The 25,955-nt window shown below is 39.8% G+C and overlaps 4 protein-coding genes across 4 annotated transcripts; 3 read left to right on the forward strand and 1 right to left on the reverse strand.

Moving 5' to 3' along the window:
- The first annotated feature begins 3,964 nt into the window (after positions 1–3,964).
- Positions 3,965–10,258, forward strand: prkab1b (protein kinase, AMP-activated, beta 1 non-catalytic subunit, b). Its single transcript, XM_061071806.1, has 8 exons — positions 3,965–4,226; positions 5,566–5,729; positions 6,885–7,054; positions 7,143–7,236; positions 7,330–7,444; positions 8,363–8,496; positions 8,584–8,652; positions 9,653–10,258. Exons 2-8 carry the CDS (start codon positions 5,583–5,585, stop codon positions 9,728–9,730), a joined length of 807 nt encoding a protein of 268 aa, XP_060927789.1. The 5' UTR covers positions 3,965–4,226; positions 5,566–5,582; the 3' UTR covers positions 9,731–10,258.
- pla2g1b (phospholipase A2, group IB (pancreas)) lies at positions 10,132–11,482 on the reverse strand. Its single transcript, XM_061071807.1, has 4 exons — positions 11,413–11,482; positions 11,111–11,267; positions 10,883–11,010; positions 10,132–10,438 (listed from the first exon to the last, which is right to left on the reverse strand). Exons 1-4 carry the CDS (start codon positions 11,450–11,452, stop codon positions 10,314–10,316), a joined length of 450 nt encoding a protein of 149 aa, XP_060927790.1. The 5' UTR covers positions 11,453–11,482; the 3' UTR covers positions 10,132–10,313.
- Positions 11,483–15,215: 3,733 nt separating this feature from the next.
- On the forward strand, positions 15,216–16,935 carry LOC133001866 (cytochrome c oxidase subunit 6A, mitochondrial). The gene is made up of 3 exons (XM_061071574.1): positions 15,216–15,333; positions 16,378–16,520; positions 16,626–16,935. The coding sequence occupies exons 1-3, from the start codon at positions 15,231–15,233 to the stop codon at positions 16,713–16,715; spliced, it is 336 nt and encodes a 111-aa protein (XP_060927557.1). The 5' UTR covers positions 15,216–15,230; the 3' UTR covers positions 16,716–16,935.
- A 3,757-nt stretch (positions 16,936–20,692) lies between these two features.
- LOC133002097 (uncharacterized) lies at positions 20,693–23,767 on the forward strand. Its single transcript, XM_061071855.1, has 7 exons — positions 20,693–20,968; positions 21,076–21,256; positions 21,362–21,432; positions 21,826–22,002; positions 22,078–22,175; positions 22,251–22,322; positions 22,398–23,767. The coding sequence occupies exons 1-7, from the start codon at positions 20,947–20,949 to the stop codon at positions 22,539–22,541; spliced, it is 765 nt and encodes a 254-aa protein (XP_060927838.1). The 5' UTR covers positions 20,693–20,946; the 3' UTR covers positions 22,542–23,767.
- The last annotated feature ends 2,188 nt before the right edge of the window (positions 23,768–25,955 follow it).

Below are 25,955 nucleotides of genomic sequence, written 5' to 3' on the forward strand. Positions count from 1 at the left end.
GTATTTGCAAATGATCCCTCAAAGGTCCTTATGAAAGAGAATCCTAAACCATGTTTTCTTTAGTTTTTAACCCCTGACCCACATCTAAGCAAATGTTGAAAAGATATTGAATGAGTGTAACTGGTACCAGAGCCCTTTAGAACAAAGACTGACGAAAGGCTTGAGTGTTATTGTTGGAACTGCAGCTATGTGTCTCGGACACTCGTGTGAAAGGAGGAGCAGAACTGTAAATTGATCTCCAGTGAGCAGGATGAGATGACAGGGAAAGCTGCTGGATGTCGTGATGAACCCCAAAAAATCACCCAGGGATGGTAAACTGGAAACATAAAAAAAAAGTGCTCTTCCTGTCCGACCATCAACTTTCACCAGGTGAACTTTTCTTGTATTTGAGGGAAGGCTTGGTACATGAACTCTGAGCGAACAGTTTTTAGGCCTCCTTTGCTGATGCAGCTGCTTGGAGTTTTGTCCTGCCGGTTCACCATGGCAACTTGAGAACCTGCTGGTGGACAGCAACTGAAGTGGGAGGTCTTATTCTTTTTTTTTGCTTAGGCCCCCATCTGCCAAACCCAGAGACTACTCGAGCCAGGGGAGGCTGGGTCTTGTTCCCGGCAGGGTCGGGAGCACCGTTGACCTTCACTGAGGACAGAGCGGTGAGGAAACATTTGAAAATAACCAATTAACCCATCGACATGCTCACCGTGGAGGAGGCAGAGATTAAATCTGAGGGGAAGACTAACTCACCTCTATGGAGGACCACCTGATAGACCTGCTCTATCAGGTCAAGGATAGGAGATGGGTCATGCAGCTTACACCCTGTTTTTTGCTCCGTGCAAACAGACTAAGAACACAACATGTTTGACCTGTGAATGCCTCATGATCCCTTAAAGCAGAGAGGACGTGGCTTGGACCAGGACATTGACCCGGACCCAGATAAGTGACAGAAAATAGACAGATAGATATTTTTGTGACTTCCACCAGAGTCCATGAGCCATTGCAGAATTAAGCTTTGAAAATGACAAAAAGAGTTTTATTATAATATGACAAATCGTTGATCTTTTTTTAAGGCGATGAAATCAATGACAAATCTGCAAAGATCTTATGTAAAAAAAATCTTTATTGCATTCTAAGAACTGTCTCAATATTGTCAGATAGAAAAACTTGCATGAATATCAGGCAAATCCAAACAAAACCCATCTTTCAAAATACAATCTTGGCAATTTCATTTTAAAAGGCTATAAATGAATAGTGAAATCACTCCCACTTAATTTGGAAAATGGAAAATGGAATTTGAGGTTTAAAAGCACTAAACCAGCAGACATCTTGAAGCTGATCCAGTCAGTGGTGCCATTAATGTTAGTACCCCAGTAGTGTTTAATATTACTAATACAATTTTATATTAGTGTAAATCTTCAGTTTTTTAGAGCAGCTAAGTGAAGCAGTAAGTCAGTGTAGTAATATAATCAGAAATAAAAAGCATCAGAAGGGCTATACATCCTTCCAGTTGTCCCAACACAATTTCATAATGATACAAATCTCTCTTCTCTCTCTCTCTCTCTCTCTCTCTCTCTCTCTCTCTCTCTCTCTCTCTCTCTCTCTCTCTCTCTCTCTCTCTCTCTCTCTCTCTCTCTCTCTGTCTTTCACTTATGTACTGGTAGGGATAATTGAACAGGAAGAAGATCAAGCTGGAGACACACAAGGAGCATCATCACAGTGAAAATCGGGTCCAGAAACCATCTCAATAGATCAAACAAGAAGCTGTGGCGGAATCATAACACACACATTGACCCACCAGACTGACCATTAGCCACCACTGTTACCCCCTGGTATTTACTAGGGGGGGGGAAAGAACATAAACTGTGTACTGCTGGTTTATAACCATTCATTGACCTTTCCCAACACTGAAATACTGATGACTCCTCTTATTTTGAGTGAGCACAGTTACAGGCTTTGGAGACAGTGTATGGATGACATGAAATTGTATATCCATGAGAACATCTGACAGAAACCTTAACCCTAACCCTAGCTGACCTGCAGCAATTTTACAAACCACTGACCACGGCTTTCAGCTTTACAAGCCACACAACCATGACAATAAAAAATACGTCATCATTAATATCTACAAAGAAAACAAATAATTGATTGATTTAAAAGATACATTTAAAAACACCCCTCAAAAACACAGTCTACCCCATTCAGACCTGGTAGCCTACACTGGAAACAACACAAGTCAACAAAAAATATAACATACCTGGTGGTTTTTGGGGATTTTGAATGGAGAATTGGTAATAATTGTATCTTTAACATGAATTAAATGTGTCCACAGCAGTTGCATTCCAGTTTATATAGGGTTATTGGATCTAGTAAAGTAATTATTTAGGCCACTTTGTTCTTCTCAGGGAATTTGACTTCATCGCCACCAACTGGACTGGCATGCTTGAGTGTTTGTAGTCGTGAAATCAAGGTTGTTGGGTCTGAGTTTTCTTTAAAAGAGGTGCAAATTGTGTGTCAACAATATATCAACAGGAGTCTATGCAAGCCGTTTTCAGACGTGAACTCTGGAGGAGGAACTGTGGAGTCCAGCGCTTGCCTGAAAGCAGCTACTGTGGGACAGTGGTGGAATGTATCAAAGTATTTTTACTTCGTTACTGTACTTAAGTAAATTTTTACGTATCTGTACTTTACTTAAGTAAAAATAATAGTGCATACTTTTTACTTTTACTCCGTTACATTTTGCAAGAATGACCTGAGGAGGTTTCAATGCGTTTCCTGTCTCCCTCAAAAAAAGGAGTTGCTAGCCTTCAAGAATTCACCTTAAAATTTAAAGAAGCATATCGAGGTAAGCAAAGTTCTTGCTATGCTAAGTTAATGTCCCCATGGTTTGGCTTAATGGTATTAACTTTGCAGATAATCCCTGGTAGATAACTTGTCATCCGCAGAATTGTAAGATAGAGTGTGAACAGTATTACAGAGGGTAAGCACAATAAGTACACCAACCTTTCCAATAAACACATGTTGTTGCTTATAATTATTACTAGTAGTGACATCTGTAGAGGCATGAGTATTACCACAGAGAGAGCAGAAAACTGCCCTTGTACTTTGACCAACCACTTACATTTTATCAAAATGGCTATAATTTAATGGTTTGATTCTGCAAACTGTCTTTTTAATTTCAATTTTTTTTTTCTTGTCTTCCCTTTCCACATCTCACTTGTTATTATCATTATTCCAAAGCCAAACAACAGAACTGGAGTTTATCCTCAGATTATTTTGCTTCTTACTTTACCTGCTTTTTATTGAAGAGAATGACTGTCTCATTTATCAGTGATTTTTCCCTTAACACCGTTCAGTTATGATGAGGAATATTTTAAATTCTTGCCATATCTGCATTCTTTATCAAAATGGCACAGCCTAGACATTGAGAGACAACCCCATTGCGTGAGAACTTTTACTTTTAATACTTGAAGTAAATTTAAAAGTAAGTACTTTTTACTTTTACTTAAGTAGGATTGTTGATGTAGTACTTTTAGTTTTACTTAAGTATATATTTTCCTGGGTACTTGTACTTTGACTTAAGTACTAAACTTCAGTACTTCCTCCACCACTGCTGTGGGACCGCGGACCTGAGGTTGAAAAATGTTTTCACGAGTATCTCTGAATCTCCGCACACACACACACACACACACACACACACACACACACACACACACACACACACACACACACACACACACACACACACACACACACACACACACACACACACACACACACACACACACACACACACACACACACACACCCACACACACACTTTGTGCATTAGAATAAAGCTGGGAAAGTGTCTGGTGAGCATCGGGTTAAACTTCAGCTCCTGAGGTCGAGGAGGAGGAGGAGGCGGAAGAGGTGTGCTTTCCTTACCATACACACAACACACACACACACACACGCACACAACACACACACACACACACACACACACACACACACTGGACGTTCGTTCAAATGGCGACAACGCGCACAGGAGACTAAAGAAAAAAGGAGGCAGGATAAACAAAGAGTCTGGTTCTTCATATTGTTCAGAAGCTGCGGGATGTGACCGCTCTTCCGCTTTCTCCTCAGTCCACCAGGGAAACAGCAGCGATACAACCAGCGAGTTTCCACCCGGAAACAGATGCACATCGGAGCAGAGACTGCATACCAGCAACATCTCAGCTGAGAAGATCCAGGTGAGAGGAACCATGAGAGGAACACCGACTCACTAACACAACATTGACTGTCCTGTTGCTGCAGATCACACTCGTTAGACCCTGTGCACACGTCGCTGTGTGTTTCTGAGATACAAACTAACACTCTTCTTGGATCAAACACATGAATGATGGGCTTAATAACACATTTATAACCAAAATTATAAAAAGGAATCTACATTAAAGGGGTGAACTCATAGACTGTATATAAAGTTGAACACAGCTCAGAACGCCACCTAGTGTTTCAAACCGTCCTGGACTTTGCAGGGCCAGTGCTTACATGGAGTCAACCCCTTGGTATGTCTAGGTCATGACCCTTTATTTATATATGTAAAGGTTAACACTGGCTAGTCCTGGATGGTCAGCCCCCCCCGCCCCCACCAGCGACCGCTTGACCCCTAAACATTTACCTCTACACCCAGTGGTGTAGGAGGAAGAGCAACCGGATCATTAAAGACCCCTTTCACCCCAGCCATAAACATTTCTGCCTGCTGCCGTCTGGCCGAGGGTACCGCAGCATCCGGGCCCGCACCACCAGGCTCAGAGACAGTTTCATCCCCCAGGCCATAAGACTTTTAAACTCCTCTGAACTGCAATAACTCCACCAAACCAGCACCCTGGAATATTGGCATATTTGCACCAGCACAGTAATAAGCATATTTGAATATTTGCACTACTGCTCAAATTGAACTGTTGTTGCTCTATTTTTCTATTCATCTGTAAAGATATATATTTAGATAGATATATTCTATTTTCTATTTAAAAAATTTTATATTCTATTTTATTGATATTCTATTTTATTCTTTTTTATTCTATTTTATACTATTTCTATTTTTATTTTATTTTTTGGGGTTGAAATTACTGAGTATTGCTTAAAGAGAGTGTGTGACCCAAGCATTTCATTGACAGTGACTGCTTCATGTTATCTCTGTGCATATGACAATAAAAATCTTGAATCTTGAATCTTGAATCATTCAGGGTTAGGGTGTCTTATGAAGTTGAGGCTTCCTGCATCCTGTGTTTCCTTGGTGACCACGACCACAGCCGTTAGTGCCAGCGGTTCAAACAGCTTGGGATGACAAAGGTCTCGGCCGACAGTAAACTCTGGATTTTATGCCACACTTGTGTCGCAAAAGTGTGAGTGCTGCTACTGGAGTCATCACTCATACGTCTAAATGTACAAGGCTCCACCTTTTAACCCTACTGATAAAAAAGGATTTTTTTGAAGGGTCAGTCCAGGGCCCACTAACTGTGGTCTCCTGGTGGTCTCTGCTCTGCACGTCTCAGGACGCTGACTTGATCTTGATGTGTGTCTTTGCAGTGGTTGGCACCACCAGGATGGGGAACAGCAGCAGTGACAGGTCCAGCGGGGGTCAGGGTGAAAGGTCAGACAGAGATGGAGCGCAGGGAGGGAAGGAGGCACGTCCTAACATCCTGATGGACAGCATAGAGGACTCAGATCTGTTCCAGAGGGAAGACTCAAAGGTAAAACCAGGTGTTAATCATACACACATACCATCCACTCTATGTGATGACGTGAGAAAGGCCTTTACTAACCTATATGTCATATTAATAGAGTAATCCATTACATTGGACAGCATTTATTATGAATTGCATATGATTATAAACGACTATAATTTTGAGTTTGTTTGTATGTTGATTTGCATCTGATAGATGTTAAATGTTTAATAGCTTTTCATCTGCCCCATAAACCTCAACCAAGACATTATTCAAAATAATGTTTTGGTACATTGAAGATTTTTAAATGTTAAAATAACTTCAGTTGGCAAAAAACATATGAATAAAGTTTGTTCATCATATTATCAATAAGTTATATTAACAAAATCGATACATTTTATTAGTTAACGTTTATTTTTATTTTTATGTTGCCAATTTAAACCAATTTTTTTTAGTTGTTAAAAATGTCCTTTTTTTATGTAAGATGCAGCTCAAACAGTTCAGAATTTGACGTGTCTGTATCTATAAAAAGTTCCCAAAACCCAAATGTTTATTTGTTTTCTAAGAAACATTTAGAATGTTTGGTCTTGAATAAGTTCCATGCCTATTTTATATTTAATGCAATATTGGTATGGCAGGTTGGTGAACTCAGGTGCCAGTAAGAATATCTTCCATCTGAAATGTGAGAGCCCAGCTGCCAAAGGGTTTTGTGTTGGTATCCTGTAAGACAACAGAGAGGAAACATGGGTCTTAACAAAAATGGGAATGTTATTCTTTGTAATTCCTTCTAATAAAAACTACTGTAAAGTCTCAGGTTTAGCAGTTTACCATTAGTATTACAATGAAGTCTTTACAGAACAGCACCACCTTTGTGCAGTAACTTTTGTAATATAACAAAGTATAATGGCAGATGTGGCTAACATATTTAGCAAACAGATTTGTATTAATCCTACTTACCAAGAACCTCCAATAATTGAAATGTTCATGAAGAACGTGCATTACGTCTGTTCGCATTAGCTCAATATAAACAAATTAAAATGTATATCAGAAAACACACGAACACATAATCATGTCGACTCAATCTTCAGCTCCATCTCTGGTCAGAAGGTGTGTGTGTTGGTTTGTAAATTCTGAAGTTGCTCTCATAAACATGGCAACCATACATTGATCAATGCTTTCTAGGCTCCACAGGAAATACAAGAGTTTCTGGCCTGGCAGCAGGACCTGGAGAGTGACAGCAAAAGTCCAACGCAGGACAGGCCCACTGTGTTCAGGTGGGCGGGGGTCGCCAAGGAAGTCTTTGTGTCCGGCTCTTTTAACAACTGGGCCACCAAGATCCCACTCAACAGAAGGTAGTTTGACTCACGCAAAGCAACATCTCGCCTTGCTTGAACTGAATCACAAAGTTGTGACTCGTGGCTCTCTCTCTCTCAAACCCAGCCAGAAGAACTTTACGGCTATCGTGGACCTGCCGGAGGGAGAGCACCAGTACAAGTTCTGTGTCGACGGTCAGTGGACTCTGGATCCAACTGGGGTGAGTAAGAAAACAAAATTTCAATTATTTGTTACAACAAGGCCTTTTGTACACCTACAAGTGTTGATATCAAATTTCTGTTTACACTCGCAGGCTGTGATGACGGCTAAAACTGGAACAGTCAATAACGTTATCCAGGTGAAGAGAACTGACTTTGAAGTTTTTGATGCCCTCAGGATTGACTCCGAGGACTCTGTCGACATTTCAGGTACTGGTAGCTGTATCCACTCATTAACCCTCAGGAGTCATGGGCTATTTTAACTGTGTTTGAATGCCTTTGAATTGGCCTCTATATACCACATAAAAAATGTCTCCCATGCCATCGTTGGGTAAATATTTTCAGCATAACATTGCCTACATTACCAAACTATAAATTCTTATCTTCACAGAGTATATCAACATTGGACTCAAAAATGAACAAAAAACATCAAGTCTTTATATGGAGAATTGTGTTTATAACTATAACATCCACAGACCTGCTCAATGAAACATTTTCAAAGTTGAAAGTACATGTGAAGATGTAATTGTCGAAGTGATATAACATCAAGCAAAAGGCACCTTTTTGAAATAACTAGGTATAAAACTCTTTAAAACAGTTTATCTACTCAGTTAGACGAATAGGTATGTCACAGTTTTTGCATTACAGAGTGAGGAGAGTTTCCAAGTAATGCAAATTTAAGACATGAAATGTCAAACTGAGACAATATCAAATGCAGTTTGTCTTCATGGTGTGGGGTTCATTTATTGGCCACTTGTTGGAAATGCTAACTATCAGAGTCTGTCCCCTTTTCTCCCTCTGCTCTCTCCCTGCTCTCTGCTCAGTTTCCCTCGCCCCTTCCTAGTATTTTCAGCTTGTACAGCAGCACCAGTTAATTTTACACATTTCTTTCTGTTCTCATTATGACGAAAAACGAACGTGTACAAAATATGATTTGAAATAGTCAGCACTTATGATTTTTTTCTGAACAATGTCTTATTACTTCTTACATAGCTTGTAATCCTCAGTGACATTCACCAATGCTGGTGACATTTGCTCATGTGTGGACCCTTGGAAGGATCCTGTCTGCCTTTTTTTTTTTAATGTGGGGCTGTATTTAAAGAGTGTTATGTGATCGTTCTTTCCCAGACTTGTCCAGTTCCCCGCCCGGCCCCTACCTACAGGAGGCATATGTGATCAAATCAGAGGACAAGATCAAACACCCTCCTATCTTACCTCCACACCTGTTGCAAGTGCTGCTCAACAAGGACACAGTCATCTCTGTAAGTCCAGGTTTTTCGACTCCCACCGCTCCAGAAACCTTTTTTTTCCACTGAAATTCACCCTGTACTCTTATCTACTCCTATCAGTGTGACCCAACGCTACTTCCAGAGCCCAACCATGTGATGCTCAATCACCTGTATGCCCTCTCCATCAAGGTAACAAGTCCTTCTCGAACATATCTGCTTTTTAATGTTGTCCCTCATAATAAAAACCTGGTGAAAATGATAGATAAACCCCCTCTGTCTCGCAGAGAGAATGCACATATTGGCGTAGCTTTGGTTTTAAAGGAGACATATGCTCAGGCTTAGGTTCATAGTTTTAATTTACGTTGTTACTTGAAATGGTTTTTTTCCCCTAATGTTCAGAAAATGCATCACTTGGGAACTGTACATTGCTGCAGCTCCTCTTTTCAGCCTCTATCTGAAACGCTTGGCTTTAGCTCTTGTCTCTTTAAGACTCTGGATAAAGCCTGGTCTGCTCTGATTGGCCAGCTGTCCCTCTCTTTTGTTATTGTTCAACCGCTTCCTGTGTATGCAGGATATGTCGGCCCCCACTCAGTCCAGACTGATGTAAACACTAGGCAGCAGCTTCAGTGTTTATAGAGACATTTGGAATCCATTGAATGCGCTGACTTTTTATTTCTGTGGGGTTTATATACACATTGATGCTGATTGGACAACACCTCTTACACACCTACTATTTCGAGAAAACATGTCGTCCAACCTGGAAACCGTGGCAAAGCAGTGAAAAACGTTTTGATATTGAACGTGGCCCCGGCTTTGTTCGGGTGCATTCCAGACTAGACGCTAGGCCTGCATTATGCAAACATGGAGTATTGTGATGTCACGTGAAATTCTTCTTTTCACATGACATCACAATGAGGCAGAGGTACAAGCCAAAGTACTGATGAGGTGTATTCCAGGAGCAGGTTTTTTTTGAGGAGGAGAGGAGCTCCCTTTGGACTTTTTAACTTATAAATAAATCTTTATAACACCCTAGAGGAAAGGGATAATCTGAGAAACTCTGAATAACTCTATTTCATCACTTGTCTTATGTAGCCTCAGAAAAGTCAAAACAAATTCTCCTTTAACAGTGTAAACTGTCAGCTTCAAGCTTTCTTCTGATCTAAACACTCCTCTTGTCCTTGTGTTTCAGGACGGGGTGATGGTTCTCAGTGCAACACACCGATACCAAAAGAAGTATGTGACCACTCTTCTGTACAAGCCAATATAACCCACAGAGCCATGGTCCAGCCTTGTGTGTTGGAACAATAATTTGTCTGCTTTTGTACACAGCTATTACTGTGACTGTTTTCTTCTTCCTGATATCATCTTAAACATCCTGATATATTTTTAAAATGTGGTGCATATTGTAATAACTGCAGCCTAATGCTTCCTTCTTTATGAAGATTTTGTGTCAAACAGAAGAAGAAGAAAAAAGAATAGGTCAATTGAAGTTTTCATTGTAACCTCAGTTAATCCAGATATGTCAATAGATCAGACACAATAGACACTGGTCGACTTCATTTTAGCTCCAGCTTCAAAAGCTAAACTCTGACCCCCCCTACTTCATAACATCTTCATATGCGAGCAAACAGATGTGAGGAGACACAGAGGATGAAATTCAACAGGATGGCAAGTCTTTATTCTTTTTATTTTAAACTTACTCCTTTGCACAAAATCCGCCGTGTTTTATATCAGGGTTTTATTTTTAAATGAGTGAGAAATAAAGAATTTGAAAAAAAGATTTTACAAATTCAAACATCCTCTTGTATTTTTTTTGGGAGGGGGGGTGGTTGTGTGACAAGTTGCATAACTCAGTTGACACAGTGGACTTTGGGATCCAGGTTCTTGTTTTCAGGGTTGTACGTGGTCCTAGCGAAGCAGTGAGCTGCCACCCGATCACACTCGCACACAGCAGCCTGGCACTTATTGTTGGTCGCTGCGGAGAAAAGGTTATAACAAAACCTCACGCACGTTTCACAAATAGTCTGGTTTGGTGACGCCAGCATCAAGGTGCTCCACAGGAGAGCATTGGTTTGTCGTGGACTTGTCTCAAGCTGGTTGTGTTATACCGATATAGTTGTTTGAATAGAGTTGCTAAATATACAGCACCACACACCGCTCCAACTAACAATATTATTGCACCTCATCTGTTTACAGTAAATGGCAAGATTCTGTGATCAGCACTTTACACTCTGAGGAAAATACTGGTTATGTCATCTCATATGGGTATATCTGTTTTAAATGTAAATACTGAACCTATTCTTTGTATAATTTTGAACATCGCCATCCAAGAACCTTTCAAATGACATTTAATTTCAACATTTCATTAAGGATGAGCTAGTAGTATTACAGTGTGAATGTGACGTGTAAATGACGGTACCTGAGCAGGTCACTTGTTGGTTGGAGCAGGTGTAATCATAAGCCAGAACGTAGGGCAGGTCGGCGATGGCCGTGCACCCGGGCACCCTTCTGCTCGTATAGTAGCAATTGTCGTGAACCTTACAGCACCTATGGATACAGGAGGAAAGGGGCGAGTATTTGAAAAGTTTCTTTTTGTTTTAAAGATGAAGACTGAAGAGATAAATATTGACGAATGTCTGTTTCCTACATGTCGACTTCATCCACAGGGGTGCCCTTGCCGCTGAAGCCGCACCAGCAGCCGTAATCGTTGTAGGCCAAGGCATTAACACCGGGCTGGGCGCACTGAATCATGGTCGCAAACTGCCATAAGGCCTTGGGTAGCACAGCACCGCTGGCTATACAAGCTGGCGGAGACACAATAGATCAGGAGAAAATTAGTACAAGCTACACATTTGATAGACAGAGCTATGAGAAAAGTTATTCACACAGAATCAGCCTTTACAAATAGTGTATCTGTAAAGGGCTGATATAGTTCATTTTCAGTCTTACCAGTGAGAAGCACCAGCAGCAGAGGAGCTGTCAGATTCATGGCTGCAGGAAAAAATAACCTCACACTGTGCTGCTGCCTGCCCTTATAGGACCGGAGGTGTGAGAAAACCAGAGATAAGAGGGAAACAAGCATGTGGCGGCTGTCAGCTGGAATGTGTAATCAGCCTGTGAGACCTGTTTATTTAGTTCAGCTAGTATCAGTGGTGGAAACTAATCACATTCACTCAATTACTGGTATTACTTTAGCAGAAATTCAGGGAGTTGTTTTTCATGCCACTTGAATTCAAAAGCAATTTTTTTATCATTCATTTAGCAGAATTTTTACAACCGATTAAGTTACTCTTTACTTTACAGATAAGGATTTTACATACAAAACATATGCCTTGAAAATATGATGCACCGTTCACCGATTGCTCTACTAAAAAATATGAAATTATTAAATTGACTGTGTTGGAATTAAAAGGACAATGAGTTTCAAATATTTTCATTATTAAAATGATCACGTTTGTGTTAACTTATATATAAAATCCCCTCTTCATCCTGGTCAAATTCAGTCTGTTACCACAGTGTAGAATAAGACATTTTGAGTTCAACCACAGGAAACATGACACAGCTGGTCTCATTCACTTTGGGTTCCTCCCTCAAACCCTCATTTATTCTCCTGTCATTGGTTTGTCAGGAAAAAGACTAATGCAAATTTTCAAACCGAATATTCACATCTACATTTATTCCTACTCACTCTGGACTCACTTGATTAAGCTTTTTCCCTTTAGACAGATGTTAATTAAAAAAAAAAAGAAAAACCAGTCCAACACACAGCTGTGTAAATAGCCAACACTTGGTCAAGTTCCCATGACCTGTCCTGCCCAAGCTGGATGCTCACGTCAACACAAATTTATTTTTCATACGGTATGTGAATATGTGTAGGTACTCACACTAAACATGTGTACACATGACGTAATGGAAAAGGATGGAAGACTCCTCTTGATGTCAACAGTCAGTATTTAGTTTTAAGCTTCAGAGCCCACATCATCACCTGCTAGATGCCCCTGACTGGCTCCCTGCTAGTCCAGTTCCTCAGCCTCGTGGCCGTGAGTACTCAGAAGCCTTTGTATTCTCCACTCTTCTTTCTTCGTATATGTGTGCAAGTCTGACTGATCAATGTCCCGGGTGGATTTTGGTTTCATGTGACGCCAATATTGTGTCTACCGAGTGACCAGGATCTGTTGCAGTTTCGGGTGCGATGATCCTCTGCGCTGCTCCTGGAAGCCAACCGGTGCTGGACTACACTCACCATGGCTGTTACTCAAGCCTGTGTTGTTCTGGATCAAAATGTCAAAATGTCAAACAAATAAATGCAGTTTTCTATCTATATAAAAGAAAGGGTTTAGAAAAATCAGCACCTAAATTAGATGGCTTCTTCTCTGACCGATACCACAACCTGCCACGTTTCATGTTCCATCTGCCCAGTAGTTTTTGAGTAATCCTGCTAACTAACGAACCAACAAACAAACAAATGGACAGGGGTGAAAACACAACCCTCTTGGCAAAAGTTAGAATTCATAGTTATAAATTAGGAGCAGCTTGATTGAATATAAGGGTACTGTCAGGTTTTGGTGGAGGTATGCTTTCTTCTGAGTGACAATCTGCACTGTGGGTTCATAAAGTGGTTCTGTAGTTCCTCAGTACAGTCAGACTTAAAGGGTCAAATCATCCATCACAATAAAAAAATAGATATATTTTCTGACTTGACCTCTAGTGTTGTCCTACATGCAGAAGGTTTCTGATGTATTTGCTAACCCTTTAAAACACCTGTCTCTGAGCTGTCCTGTCTTCACTCCAAGACAATAGGGTCAAAAGTGGAATTTTGTTTGTGCTTCTCGCAACCCAGAAACCGTTCATTAAAGCATTTTCTATAATCATAAAGGCCACAGTGGTTCCAGCTTCTACCATGTGAATATTTGCTGGTTTTATTTGGCCCCTAATTGGTTGGGTGTAGGACTAATGTGCAGACATTTGGAGAAATGAGCTTGAAAATCGAGATGACCACTTGTCAGTATCCTTTTCTGTTCTGAACTAAATGACGAAACAATGAATTGGCAAACTGAATCAAAGTGATTAGTAGCAGCAACCTCAGGTAATTTAAAACCTCTAAAAGATGAAAGATTGAAATGTGGAAGTTGCTGTGATGTTATCTCTATACTTTGTGCTTGTTATAGAAGCTGTCAGGTCTACGACCAGTGCTACACTGATGCCACGCAACACTTAGCTTACCAGCCCATCGTGGACAACCCTTACACTGAAACATACAGCTACATCTGTGACAAGGCCTGCAAGACTGTCACCTGTCCGGTGGGAGTCTTCAACAACAATATTGTCTTAAACATGGCAACTTTTATCTACTATCTAATGATGTTACTTTCATTATTTTCTAACTGGGCCTTTGGAATACAAGGAATAAATTGTCCGTTGTTATAGTGTATATAGCAGATTCTTATATCTCTGTTGGTCTGATGACAACAGTCCCTGTAAGAGGTTCGTCTGTGAGTGTAAGAGGAAAGCAGCCATGTTTTTTGCCAGCGCAGATTATAATGAAGGACACGCTCGCCTTCTTAGTGATCGCTGCAAGTCGGCTAAGTGATGCACAGTGAGGAGAAGCTCACCGCCAGCACTCAGGATTGTGTAAATACTCTACTCTAGCTATATCCATGAAATTTTGTGGAGAGGTGAGGCTTTACTTAAGAAATAACTACTTTAACTTCTAAAGGAGGCATTGGTGGAGGTATGCACTCTCTGAGTACCCTTCTAATGTGTTTGTCTGTCTTATTTTGAAGGATTAAGTAAAGACTACATGACAGATTACCACAAAAATTGGTGTGTTGAGTGTTTCTGTGCCCAAGTATTTAACTGTCAAACTTGTTTGGCAGAGCTTCCTTACATACAGTAGCAAGTTTAAGAGAAAGATATCTGTGTGTGAATCTTGATGCGGATTTGAATAAAAATCCAGATCTAGTGAATTTAAATATGGTTTATCTCAGGTACTGTAGGGCCTTGGCAGAGGCATACACTCTACTGAGTGATCTTTGTATTGTTTTTACATTAATAGGCCTGAAAACATATCAACATTGAATTCTCCTGGATTTCTAGAGACATTATTCTAGAGTCAGATTGTCTTTGTGAAATAAACCTCCACTGATTTTGATTGCCATTGCTGTATTTATTTTTTACCTCTAACTATATTAATTGCAGATAACAAGATGAACACAAAGTTAATTTAGTGATAGAAAGTGACAGTATGTTGTAGAACTGTTTGAGGAGGATTAATATGAAGGAATAATTCTGAAGTAACTCCGGAGCATTGACACATGACAACACAACAGTCACTGCTGCACTAGTTTGACATATTTTGATTTAAGTTTAAGGTGAATTAAATGTCTATTTGCACAACTGCACAAACTGAACATTCATCTGTAAAGATATTTATTTTATTTTCTATTTTAAATTTTTGATATTCTATTTCATTGTTATTCTATTTTATTCTTTTTTATTCTATTTTATACTATTTCTATTTTTAATTTATTTTTTTTGGTTGAAATTACTGAGCATGGCTTAAAGAGAGTGTGTGACCCAAGCATTTCATTGACAGTGACTACTTCATGTTATCTCTGTTCATTTGACAATAAAAATCTTGAATCTTGAATCTTAAATGTCTGTAGTTCACCGCCTCGCCGCTGGGGGTAGCAGAGGGGTCCAGCCTGTCCTACACGTCACAGCCACATACAAATCTCTTCCGGTCTCACCGGCTCTCAGAAACGAAAATGGCGGCCCTGGGAAGCGTCTTCAGAGCAGTGCTGAGGTCTTCTTCGACCCAGACTCGCCGCCAGCTTTCTGCGACTGCTGCCGAAGGACACGGTGATTTAGGTAACTATAGCAACCCGTTACAAGTCACCGGTTGTATCTCGCCGCATTGATCTCTTGTTGTGACGGTGACCTTGCTGGGCTAACGTTAGCTGTGGTAGCATTAGCTAAACATCCTTGAGCGGGTATCTGCCCAAACCATCCCATGTCTAACGTGGCGTTTTAATTCCAGCATCAACGTTTAATGTCACAGTTAAAAATTATGTATTTATTCACTTGGCTTTGAAACGCCACCGTGTCGCGAACAGCTTGTCCGGTTAGTCCAAGAGCAACGGCAGCGTCGCTACGGGTCGGATATCACTGTTGTGTGTTGGAGGTTCTAATGACAAGTAGTTCACACAACTACTGAAAGAGTAAAAGCTAATAATCCTACTCAACATAGGAGTAAATATGTGGTAATACTGTGGAGAGGAGAGTCGTGTCAAAGGAACACAATCAAAAATATGTCGGGGTCATCAGAAGTCACTGTCATTAAAACAAATGAACAGTTACATCGTTATGTTTTGTTTTTTTCACTTAATTTAATTTTTAATTGAAATAGAATTGAATAGAAATTGGAAGTAAACTGAAAAAGGGTGTTTGTTTGATTACTTTCAAATCTGAGCGTGATATTTGTTTACTATGTTAAAGGCTTAAACTAATAACATCGATGTCAGTTGAATAGCTCCTTAATTAACAGCATGCTGAGGTGCCATGGTGTGTCTTATATGTGTGTCTTAAGGTTTTTGGGTAAAGTCTTGGTCAGAGGGCAACCAGCTGCATGCAATAGGTGATTTTAGCATTTGCTGCAAAGGGCACCCTGACTGTCTCAATTCAGGGGCTGCATCCTTCACAGGCTGCACCTTAAGACCGCTTGCCCACAAAGGAGACGGTCTTTGTGGTCAGCCAGATGGAATTCAAGTTATTATTATAATTTTTTATTATTATGCATATTTACAGATTTTCTGTCGGCATAAAATTGGCATTATTCCCCATTTTCACATTATTGCTCATCTGATGCTTTTGATTTCTTTGTTTGTTAAACTTATCTATGTCTTTATCTTCTAGCTAAGAAATGGAAGATGCTCAGTTTCCTGATTGCCGTTCCTGGTGTTGCGGTGTGCATGTTGAACATGTACCTGAAGCAGAGTCACCATAGCGAGGAACGGCCGGAGTTCATCCCTTACTCCCATCTTCGCATTCGCACCAAGGTCTGACTTTGTTCGTCAAATAATTCACGTTTTAAACTCTGTCTCATGTGCCACTTCACTATTTTGATTAACTTATGTGTTGTCTTATTGTTTTCATCCCCATAGGCTTTCCCCTGGGGAGATGGCAAGAAAAGCCTTTTCCACAACGCCCATTTGAATGCCCTTCCTGATGGCTATGAGGAAGATCATGAGTAAAGCCTCCTTTCAGGTCTCACAACAGGGACCAATCCCTCAGCGATTGTTACTGGACCACACTCGCATTCAGTTTACTTTTATGTTTTTCTTTTTCTGCTTTACCTCTTCGCTTTCAACATTGGGCACCCAAACCAACAATTTGGTTTTCTCTGGACCATTAAACAAAAGGTCCACTTAAACTGAATAAACTTAAATAAATAAAGAAACTATTATTACCTCATTTTCATGGTTTGTCTTTTTGTCCATGTGATGTCGTTTGTATTCAAGGTTCTTAGATAATTGAGTAAGCTTGAATATCCATATATGTAAATAATAAAACTGCTAAATTTAATTTATTTGCTTCATTTTCGCCGTTGTGAAATTGTCTATGCAGGCTCAGTGCTCATACAGGAAGAATTATAAGTATTGAGTCACTGTTAATGTTAACATTTGTGTTTTCTCCGCTCCAAATCAAAATATCTGCTGTGAAAATAAGCCTGTGAACTAGTGTATGGCTCAACAGGGATAGCTACAGTATAACATCAGCTCTCATCGGAGAATGAATTAGCCTCGAGGGGCAATTGCCAATATTTTGGTGCCTCTGGTGCAAGCAGTGGATATCTGAGAAAAGACTTTACTCCATGCACACTGTTAACAGCCTGGCGAGTTTCTTTTATTACGCGAGTCATACACTTCCTCACTCAAAATACAAACTGATATTTTTTGTAGGTGTCCTAAGTCCAGATGTAACTTTGGCGATCTCAAACAGCTATATGCATATGAATGCAGAAAAATCTAAGCAGTGATAGCCTGATGCAATTCTGTAAATGTTATTAGGCACTCTGGGTCTCCACTTGGACTGTTCATCTGCGGACAACCAAAGCCTGCTCAAAGGTGATTGGTGAAATGAGAAACGGAAACCAGAAGGCTCCTCGTACCCAAATCTTGTCCCTCGCCTCCAAATTGCACACATTCACATGCTGAATCTAATTATAGAGATTCAAATAAATGCTACTGAATCGAACTGACACTGAGATATTTAAGGGCATAATGCAAAAAAAAATGTATTTAAGGGAAAAGCACCACACAGCAGATATCCGCATTGAAGATATAAAGACGGGTGTTCATAACATTGGTGATGACTTGGTCCAATAACTAAATCCTAAACATCATGAGCATTCAACTGAAGCAGCTAAATGGAACTCAGCCATCATTAAACATCCATTACACTCAGTACTGTGACATGTCAGACTATCAAGTTTGAAAAAGACCTATCCACATATTCGATTTGTAGTACAGTCCAGCATCGGGAAAGCCAAACGTTTAAATTCAACAATTTTGTTTGTACCTGTTAAACATGTTTTTCCACGAAAAATAATTAAATTAATTTGCAGCGAATTTCATAGGTGGACCATGTCTTTTCTTTTTTAATATTAGAAAACATACAGACATTTTGTAAAAAACAAAAAGATGTGTAGCATGGCCGTCGTTAGGCCTCTTTTAGGGGGGCTGGAGCTACCCTAAATGATCTTAAGCCCCCACAAATAAAACATTTTTTTACAAACAAAGCAGACAGACACTTGAAATAAACAATATAAGTTTAATGATCAGTTCAAGTTTCACTTCAAAGTGTAAATCCCATGCGATACAGAGAGCTCTGTCAGCGTTTCATTATCAAATCCATCCTGCTTGCTCTTTAAGAGAATGCAGGTATCTGCACCCAGGCGGCTGCACATGATGCTGAACAATACCGAGAAGTGCCACATGAGGGCGCCACCGTGACCAAAATGGATATACAGAGATTTCTCAAGAGGAGAGTAGGTCATCATGACTGCTGGTAGTAGTAATGAGTTAACTCCAGCTAACTAACAGCAGAGTGTCCCTTGTAAAATCAATGAACCAGGCGCATCGGACAAATAAAAGCCTGGCTAGCCAAGTCAGATAATTGCTAGCATGAAGTTGATTTCTGTGAGCTCTGTACAAAAAAAGAGAGCTCAGCCTTGATCACTGGCTTGTTATCATTATCATCAATGGAAAAGAAAAATATAATAATAATAATAATCAGTCCACCACCCCTCTTGGCATCTATAGGCACAGACAGGGCCAGCAAACAAGGAGAGTGAGAGGGGGAGACCTCTACTGCTGAGGTGAGTCAAAAGGATTTGACAGTATAGAGTCATTTGTGATGCAGACAATCTGATCAGAGTTTTATGGAAATCAACATTTCCATATATAGCTTATTTGATAACTTTATTTATAAAGAAGAGGCAAGAGATGTATGTGAGCCAAAATTTAGCCTGCCACCAACGATTTGGGGTTCCTTTTTTATATTACTCTATTTCAAGTTATTTAAATCAGTATTTCAGCCCAAAAAACAATTCTCAGAGGCCTGTCCCACAAAGCTTTAATGGTGTTAAACTGCTAACTTGATGTTTTTTTTCAGTACAGCATGACACTTATGAATGAAAGACTTGCTTTTTTAGGTTGCTTATAAACCATATTGATATTATATATCATTTTATACAATAATATTGTCTTTTGCACACTCTGTCTACATATTCTTACACTCATAGTATATTATATTACCTATTGTATAGTCAAATACTTATATTTATAGCTCTACTATATATATCATATATTATATCATACTCTCTGTATATTCTTTGTATATATAAGTCTATATAAACATATTTATACATGTGTACATGTTATAATTATAATTATTATATTATTACTACTATTATTATTATATATACTGTTGCTCCCATTATTACTATATACTGCTATTATATTGGTATAATTACTATCATATATAAATATATATTATGTTATATTATATACTATATATACTGTACTAGTATTTTTATATACTGTCTAACAATAACATTACCATCATATCATCAGTACTATTACCATCATCTTGCCACTGCACCTTATCTACCTATTTATCTTGTGTTTCTGTTTTTATTCTTTCTACTTCAATATTTTTTATTTTATTCTATTGTATTGTATTTTATTGTATTCAAATATACCGGCTGCTATGACAACTTAATTTCCCTTCGGGGATGAATAAAGTACTCTATCTATCTATCTATCTATCTATCTATCTATCTATCTATCTATCTATCTATCTATCTATCTATCTATCTATCTATCTATCTATCTATCTATCTATCTATCTATCTATCTATCTATCTTTTCATGAAAGGTGACAGGTGGATGTTATACTGATGTGGAGAGCTACTTGGTAGCATTATTATGTGTGTAAACAAATCCATCAAGATAACTGGCTAACACCATAACAGCTTTGAGACACTGGTGATTCGTCATAATAGTATAAATAATTGAAAGATGAATAAAACTTATTGGAGAAGTAATTTTGAATACAGTCTGTAACTATAAAACACATATACTTTCATCTCTATTGCTGTGTGATGTGTGATGTGTGAGACTATGATTGCAGCAGGACTACTTGACATACAGTATTGAAGTTATCCTTCAAAAATGTTTACTCTCATCGATGCTACTAAAAAACTGTAACCCCGATGATGTTTTCCTACACTTGACATCTATTGAACTTCTGTCCGTCCTGGGAGAGGGATCCTCACATGTGTCTCTCTGAGGTTTCTACATATTTTTACCTGTTAAAAGGGTTTTTAGTAGTTTTTCCTTACTCTTGTTGAGGGTTAAGGACAGAGGATGTCACACCATGTTAAAGCCCTATGAGACGAATTGTTATTTGTGAATGTGGGCTATACAAATAAAATTTGATTGATTGATTGATTGATGTTCAAATACATGTATTTTTCTCTTTGCTTTCTTTTGACTGTCTCCTATTGATTGCCTTCAACGTGTGCACAACGTGTGTTCAACGTGGTTCATCTGTTCAGCTTGTCTGCTTCAGAGCTGGTACGTGTGACTTGCGCTGGGCTACAGGCTCCACCTCCTTCACATGAACGCGCCATTAGCCGAATTAGAAAATCCTGGGTTAACAAAGCTCCCCGATTAAACCGATCTCCAGCTTCTTGACACCGGCTATCCTCGCCCGTCTCCGCCGCGTGGACAGTCCTGGGTGTTGTGGTGCGTCTCGTTACATTCTGTCGAGACGATTCAACTCGGGTTTGTTCGGTTTCTCCCCCGCGGATCAGGATTTGATCACTAAATCCAGCTCTGAAACATCTCGGATAACTGCGCGCTCCCGCTTCGCTATACAGGGGATACCAATCGAACGTCGAAACCCGGATCGCAGGTCATGAACATGAGCACAATCGGAGGTGAGGAGACCTTATTCCAGATCCAAGAACATTATAAACTACACAAAAACAACAGTGATTTAACGTACGTGAACTTACATGTACATTTTATGTTTTTGTTTCTATAGTTCCAGATTTCCATATGATGAAAAAACACGAGAGGGCACATTTCTTCAGCTCCAAGGAGCAGGAGCTCATTTTGAAGTTGTATGAAGAAGAGAGGGAGATACTGACAGCTAAATCCAACACCACCAGCGCCTCCAAACTGAGAGAGGAGGCCTGGCAGAGAATTGCTGATAAAATAAACGTGTAAGAAGAACAATGTGGCCAGTTTAACTCAATTCATTATAGTAGTCAGCCCCTCAAATATTGAACCCTTCTATTAAAAATAAAGATGTTTTTTATGATTCACAGGGTGTCGGACAGTGGCTACAAAAGGACATGGCAGCAAGTCAAGATCAAACACAAAAACATTGTACAATCAGGTAGTATTATTGTACACCAGTGATGGAAAGTAACTTTAACTCAAGCATTTGATATTTTGACATTAATATTGTACCTTCAAGTCAAATATTATCATAAAAAAATGCTAGTTATTTTTCATATTAAGAAAAATATAATTTCTCAGAATAGAATGTACTGTTGTTATAAACTACCCAACGGTGAAAAAGCTACTAAAATGAGGCCCTCCTCCACCTAGCCTGCTGAACCATTAAAATGCTCCTGACACATTGATGATCAGCATCATTGACCCTGTGTTATAATGTAGCTTTAACAAGTGCCACACTGTTGCAGGATGGTCATGTTTTATGACTAAGTTTACATTTTGTAGCCCTCGTCTGGCCGAATGTTTTACCTTTCTGATTCCTTTTCTGCAGCAAAAAGAAGAAGGGTCGAGATGATGCGGAATCATCACGAGGATTCAGCGAGCCTGTCACTGACCTCTGCTGAGGATGATATGCTGCAGCACAAAGACAACAGATTGAGAGTTGAGGTCTTCCCTGGGGCTGCCTGTCTTGACCCACTGACTGGATCTGACAGCTCTTTTATAAGCGGTAGGTGTAGTTCTCAACATAAAAAAATTGCTGGAATCTTTCCATATTGTATAATGGTGGCCCCCTCTGCTACAGTGTCAGGCCATCCTGTTCTCTTACTGCCTGTTGCAAAGACGGAACCAGAGAGCTTGAGCAGTGATGAGACAGACATCAGCGATGCACATTTTGAAGAGGTAAGACCTTCTAAACATGAATTTTTGGGCCATTTGTGTTTTACTGCTTAATGTATGGACTCCATTTTTTGGTAGGACTTGCACAATAGCAGCTTCCAGGAAAGGTCCAACTCAGCATGTGCTACAAGGGGTGGCCGAGATGCCGAGGTGAATTAAATGCTTCAGTAGTAGGGCAAAGGAAATATGACATTGTGGTCACGTGTTGTTTCATTTCTTTTGCAGAGGCAGACAGAAGACATAAGGGCCCTTTACTGCAGCTACCTCAAAAAAGAGATGGAGAACCGTGACCAACAGATGGCATTCAGAGCACTTAAAATGAGGAAGTTGGAAAAAGAAATATTATTACTTGATAAGCAGCTAGGGTGACAATGTGAAGAAATGCAAGTGGGTTTATCCTATTATTATTATATTGGTTCAGACATTAGTAATAAATTGCTTCAGTGTCATAAATTTCATACACAGTTACAACTTTGGGTAACAATATCTGTTTTCTGACACCTCAGAAATTTGGTTGGTGAAGTTTGGACCATGACAGACCCTTCCTCATTTTTGAAATATTGCACTTGTAAGTGTACATATACAGCAAAAGTCAATCAATCAATCATTCAAATTTGATTTGTATAGCCCATATTCACAAATCACAATTTGTCTCATAGGGCTTTAACAAGGTGGGACATCCTCTGCCCTTAACCCTCAACAAGAGTAGGGAGAAACTACTTGAAAACAACAACCTTTTAACAGGGTAAAAAGAACGTAGAGACCTCGTGAGGGATTCCTCTCCCAGGACGGACAGAAGTGCAATAGATGCCATGTGTAATGGCGAACATCAGAAAGATAGAGTATTTGCAGCATTGATTAGTATAAACACTTTGTATCAAAATGGGAGGTAAATTAATTGATGGATTATTGTCAGGTATCTATTGTAATGCTCAGATTGTGGCTGTATTGAAATGTTTTCTTTAACTGCCCAAAGATCATATCATCCCAGAATTGTCTTTGTAGATGTTGGCACATAGTGGGGCTGAGGCCCACTGAGGGTTCAGGGTCAAAACTGAAGACTCCTTAATGGAGGTGCTGCATAACTCTGTGGCCCAAGAAGACTCATCATTATAAGCTAAAGAGCACTGACACACTTTTGGTGATGTTGTCTCAGCACTTCAGCAGACTGGACTTAAAACCGCTAAATAAACCAATGAATGGCTTGATTTGATTTCAACAGTGTACACACACATGACACATCCACACAAATAACCCTGAGGTGAGGTTCTGATTATCCTGTGCTGCTGTCATCTTCATTCATTGCTTATTTTGGAGACTTTTTTCCATACAGTCTAGTTTTTAGCAAATTTAGCACATAATTTGTTCGAGGTCTGACCACTTGGCGAACTTGTTTCTGTTAGTCACCTTAGACTACTTCTCCCTTTTGCATTAACAATGGCATTACTGCTCTAAGGAATGCCACTATGCTGCCTGTACATTTATGCTGCAGAGGGTCTGTCTGAGTATTTATTATGAATTCTTGTCATTTGCTGTTCTATTTATGACTTTTGTATGCACTGACTTCAGTACAGAATGGTTTGTGAAACGTTAAACATGGTGATGTGATGGTTCTCTTTGTTTAATGTCTGTTACTGTCCAGAAAGTGCTTAAAGAGATATTGCACACTTAAACATGTTGTCGAGTTATAAACTAAATTATGTGTCTGTTCTTTGATGAAACATTTTAATGCTGGTTTTAATATCACATTTATTTCAATATTACCAAATCTACATTTATGGATGAACATGGCCCCAGATACCACCTAGCATTTTGTACTGTATTAGACTGTCTTGTTCCTCGTTGGACGAACGTCTCTACCTCATGGCATTTTTTATATACAAAGCTCTTAGATAATAACACAAACAAATCTCTAAGCCACAGCTCCAAATTTCTTACTTTTATTGGACTGGATTCTAGGTTTGCTTGCTTCTGATTCGAATAAATATTTTGTGGAAGTCATTAGTCTTCGGGTTAACATATTTTTCCAACCCACGCTGTAAATGTTTGACGTACCCAATATTGACACGAACAACGCAATAATCTGTTTGTAATTGTAGCTAAAACAGATTGTCTGTTTTTCATTTTTGTAGTTTTCGGAGGTGTAGGTGGGTCTGTCTTAGCCTCACCTCCCAGCACTGCGCTCTTTAGACATTTTTTGTTTAATTTCCAGGGGAGAGACATTTCAGCCTCAACAGAGGTCTGATTAATACTATTGGTGTTGGTTATCTTTGGTAAGATTGGTATATCATAAATCCTAAATACAAAGTTGGCGCAATAAGAGATACCCTTTCTTTATAAATAGACGGCATGTAGCATGTTGTCAATCACTCTTACATACTGTGTCACTGTATGGTGGCAAATTCCAAGCACTCTGTAATTCAAACTTTAGTATAAACTGTGTTGATTCCAATATATACGTCCAATTTTGTAAAACAAGAATGGGTGACATCTGCACCCATTCTCACTCACCCTGATCCATTCTAGGCAATTTGTTGTGGAGGTGGATGCTGACACCAGAGTGGGGGCAGTATGTAATAGTAACTACTTTCCACCCTGGGTTCCCCGTCAATGAAGCACCAAAATCTCCGGTACAGGTTAGTTTGAGAATTTATTCTTATGTCTTTTCAGACTATTTATGGATCTCTGTCACTTTCACACATACACATGCAGTTCTTTTCTGGCTCTTTTCGTCTCTCTGGAGCTGCCAGTCCCAGCACGATACTGTTGATAAAGGGGAGAGAGTGATTATCCAACAGGGAACACCTGTGCACAATCAAACTTCCTCCCTGGCACCGTTCCCACAGCCACATCCCCACTCTCTCCCTCCTGCAGCCGACACTGATCACACCCCACCACCAGACAGTCCACCTGAGTTGTTGGTGGCATCACCTGGCAGATCGTATCGGTAGTTAGGGATGCTCATTGCTTTTAACCTGATCCAGGTACTGGTCCACCCAATTGCAAGTTTGACCCTGACTCTATTCAATCACAGATCCTCCAATGGGCGCACTGCTTTCGGTTTGCCTGTCACCCAGGAGTGGGCTGCCCTCTGGCCTTGCTTAAGCGACACTTTTGGTGGATCAATATGGCTGTTGTTGAGAAAACGTGTTCTTTTATCCTTTAAGAGAGGACGAGCCGAACTCGGTTTGGTCAATCAAGAATTTATTTAGGAAGCAATGAACAGGTTACGGCAAAAACGATGGGCTTCCAGTACATTAGGTGTATCTGAGCGCCATGAACATCCGGCATCTGTCTATTTTATAGCAGTGGATCTTCGTTCCTCCTCCTCGGTAGTGCGCAGGCGTAATCCATCCTCCTGGCTTTTGGAATACGGAAGTGAAAAGGAAGACACTCCCAATGACGCTATAGTTGCTAGGCGACCTGTTTACTCCATGAGCGTCCTTGAACCACAGATGCAATATGGGCCAAAGGTGTTTACAATTGGAGAAAAGATTATTATGCTTTAGCTATATCAAAACAAACCCTGTCTGTGTAAACATTCTCAACAACTTAACCAAAACAATGTCCCAAAATGAAGTCAACAGAGTCGCTCTGTCTCCTCCAGAACTTTATCAGACAGCTATGAGACTGACCATTCTGAGAATGAAAAGTGACTTGTTTGTTCACCAGAGGGGGGTTACAATTAATGCCTGATGTGTGAGACCTTCATGTTGAATTTACTCTGTGTTTTATCCATTGTGTTGTACAGCTTTTGTCATTCCTCTGCCGAACAGATGTCCC

Source organism: Limanda limanda, chromosome 5, assembly GCF_963576545.1.
Source record: "Limanda limanda chromosome 5, fLimLim1.1, whole genome shotgun sequence".
NCBI classification, from domain to species: domain Eukaryota; kingdom Metazoa; phylum Chordata; class Actinopteri; order Pleuronectiformes; family Pleuronectidae; genus Limanda; species Limanda limanda.

Excerpts from the sequence above, each read along its gene's own strand:
- prkab1b (XM_061071806.1), top strand. The coding sequence starts at position 5,583 with ATGGGGAACAGCAGCAGTGACAGGTCCAGCGGGGGTCAGGGTGAAAGG. Across the intron at positions 5,730-6,884 it reads TCCAGAGGGAAGACTCAAAG|GCTCCACAGGAAATACAAGA; the intron begins GTAAAACCAGGT and ends AATGCTTTCTAG. Across the intron at positions 7,237-7,329 it reads GGACTCTGGATCCAACTGGG|GCTGTGATGACGGCTAAAAC; the intron begins GTGAGTAAGAAA and ends TTACACTCGCAG.
- pla2g1b (XM_061071807.1), bottom strand. The coding sequence starts at position 11,452 with ATGAATCTGACAGCTCCTCTGCTGCTGGTGCTTCTCACTG. Across the intron at positions 11,268-11,412 it reads GCTGCTGGTGCTTCTCACTG|CTTGTATAGCCAGCGGTGCT; the intron begins GTAAGACTGAAA and ends TGTCTCCGCCAG. Across the intron at positions 11,011-11,110 it reads CCTGTGGATGAAGTCGACAT|GTGCTGTAAGGTTCACGACA; the intron begins GTAGGAAACAGA and ends CTGTATCCATAG.
- LOC133001866 (XM_061071574.1), top strand. The coding sequence starts at position 15,231 with ATGGCGGCCCTGGGAAGCGTCTTCAGAGCAGTGCTGAGGTCTTCTTCG. Across the intron at positions 15,334-16,377 it reads CGAAGGACACGGTGATTTAG|CTAAGAAATGGAAGATGCTC; the intron begins GTAACTATAGCA and ends TTTATCTTCTAG. Across the intron at positions 16,521-16,625 it reads ATCTTCGCATTCGCACCAAG|GCTTTCCCCTGGGGAGATGG; the intron begins GTCTGACTTTGT and ends TCATCCCCATAG.
- LOC133002097 (XM_061071855.1), top strand. The coding sequence starts at position 20,947 with ATGAACATGAGCACAATCGGAG. Across the intron at positions 20,969-21,075 it reads GAACATGAGCACAATCGGAG|TTCCAGATTTCCATATGATG; the intron begins GTGAGGAGACCT and ends TTGTTTCTATAG. Across the intron at positions 21,433-21,825 it reads CAAAAACATTGTACAATCAG|CAAAAAGAAGAAGGGTCGAG; the intron begins GTAGTATTATTG and ends CCTTTTCTGCAG.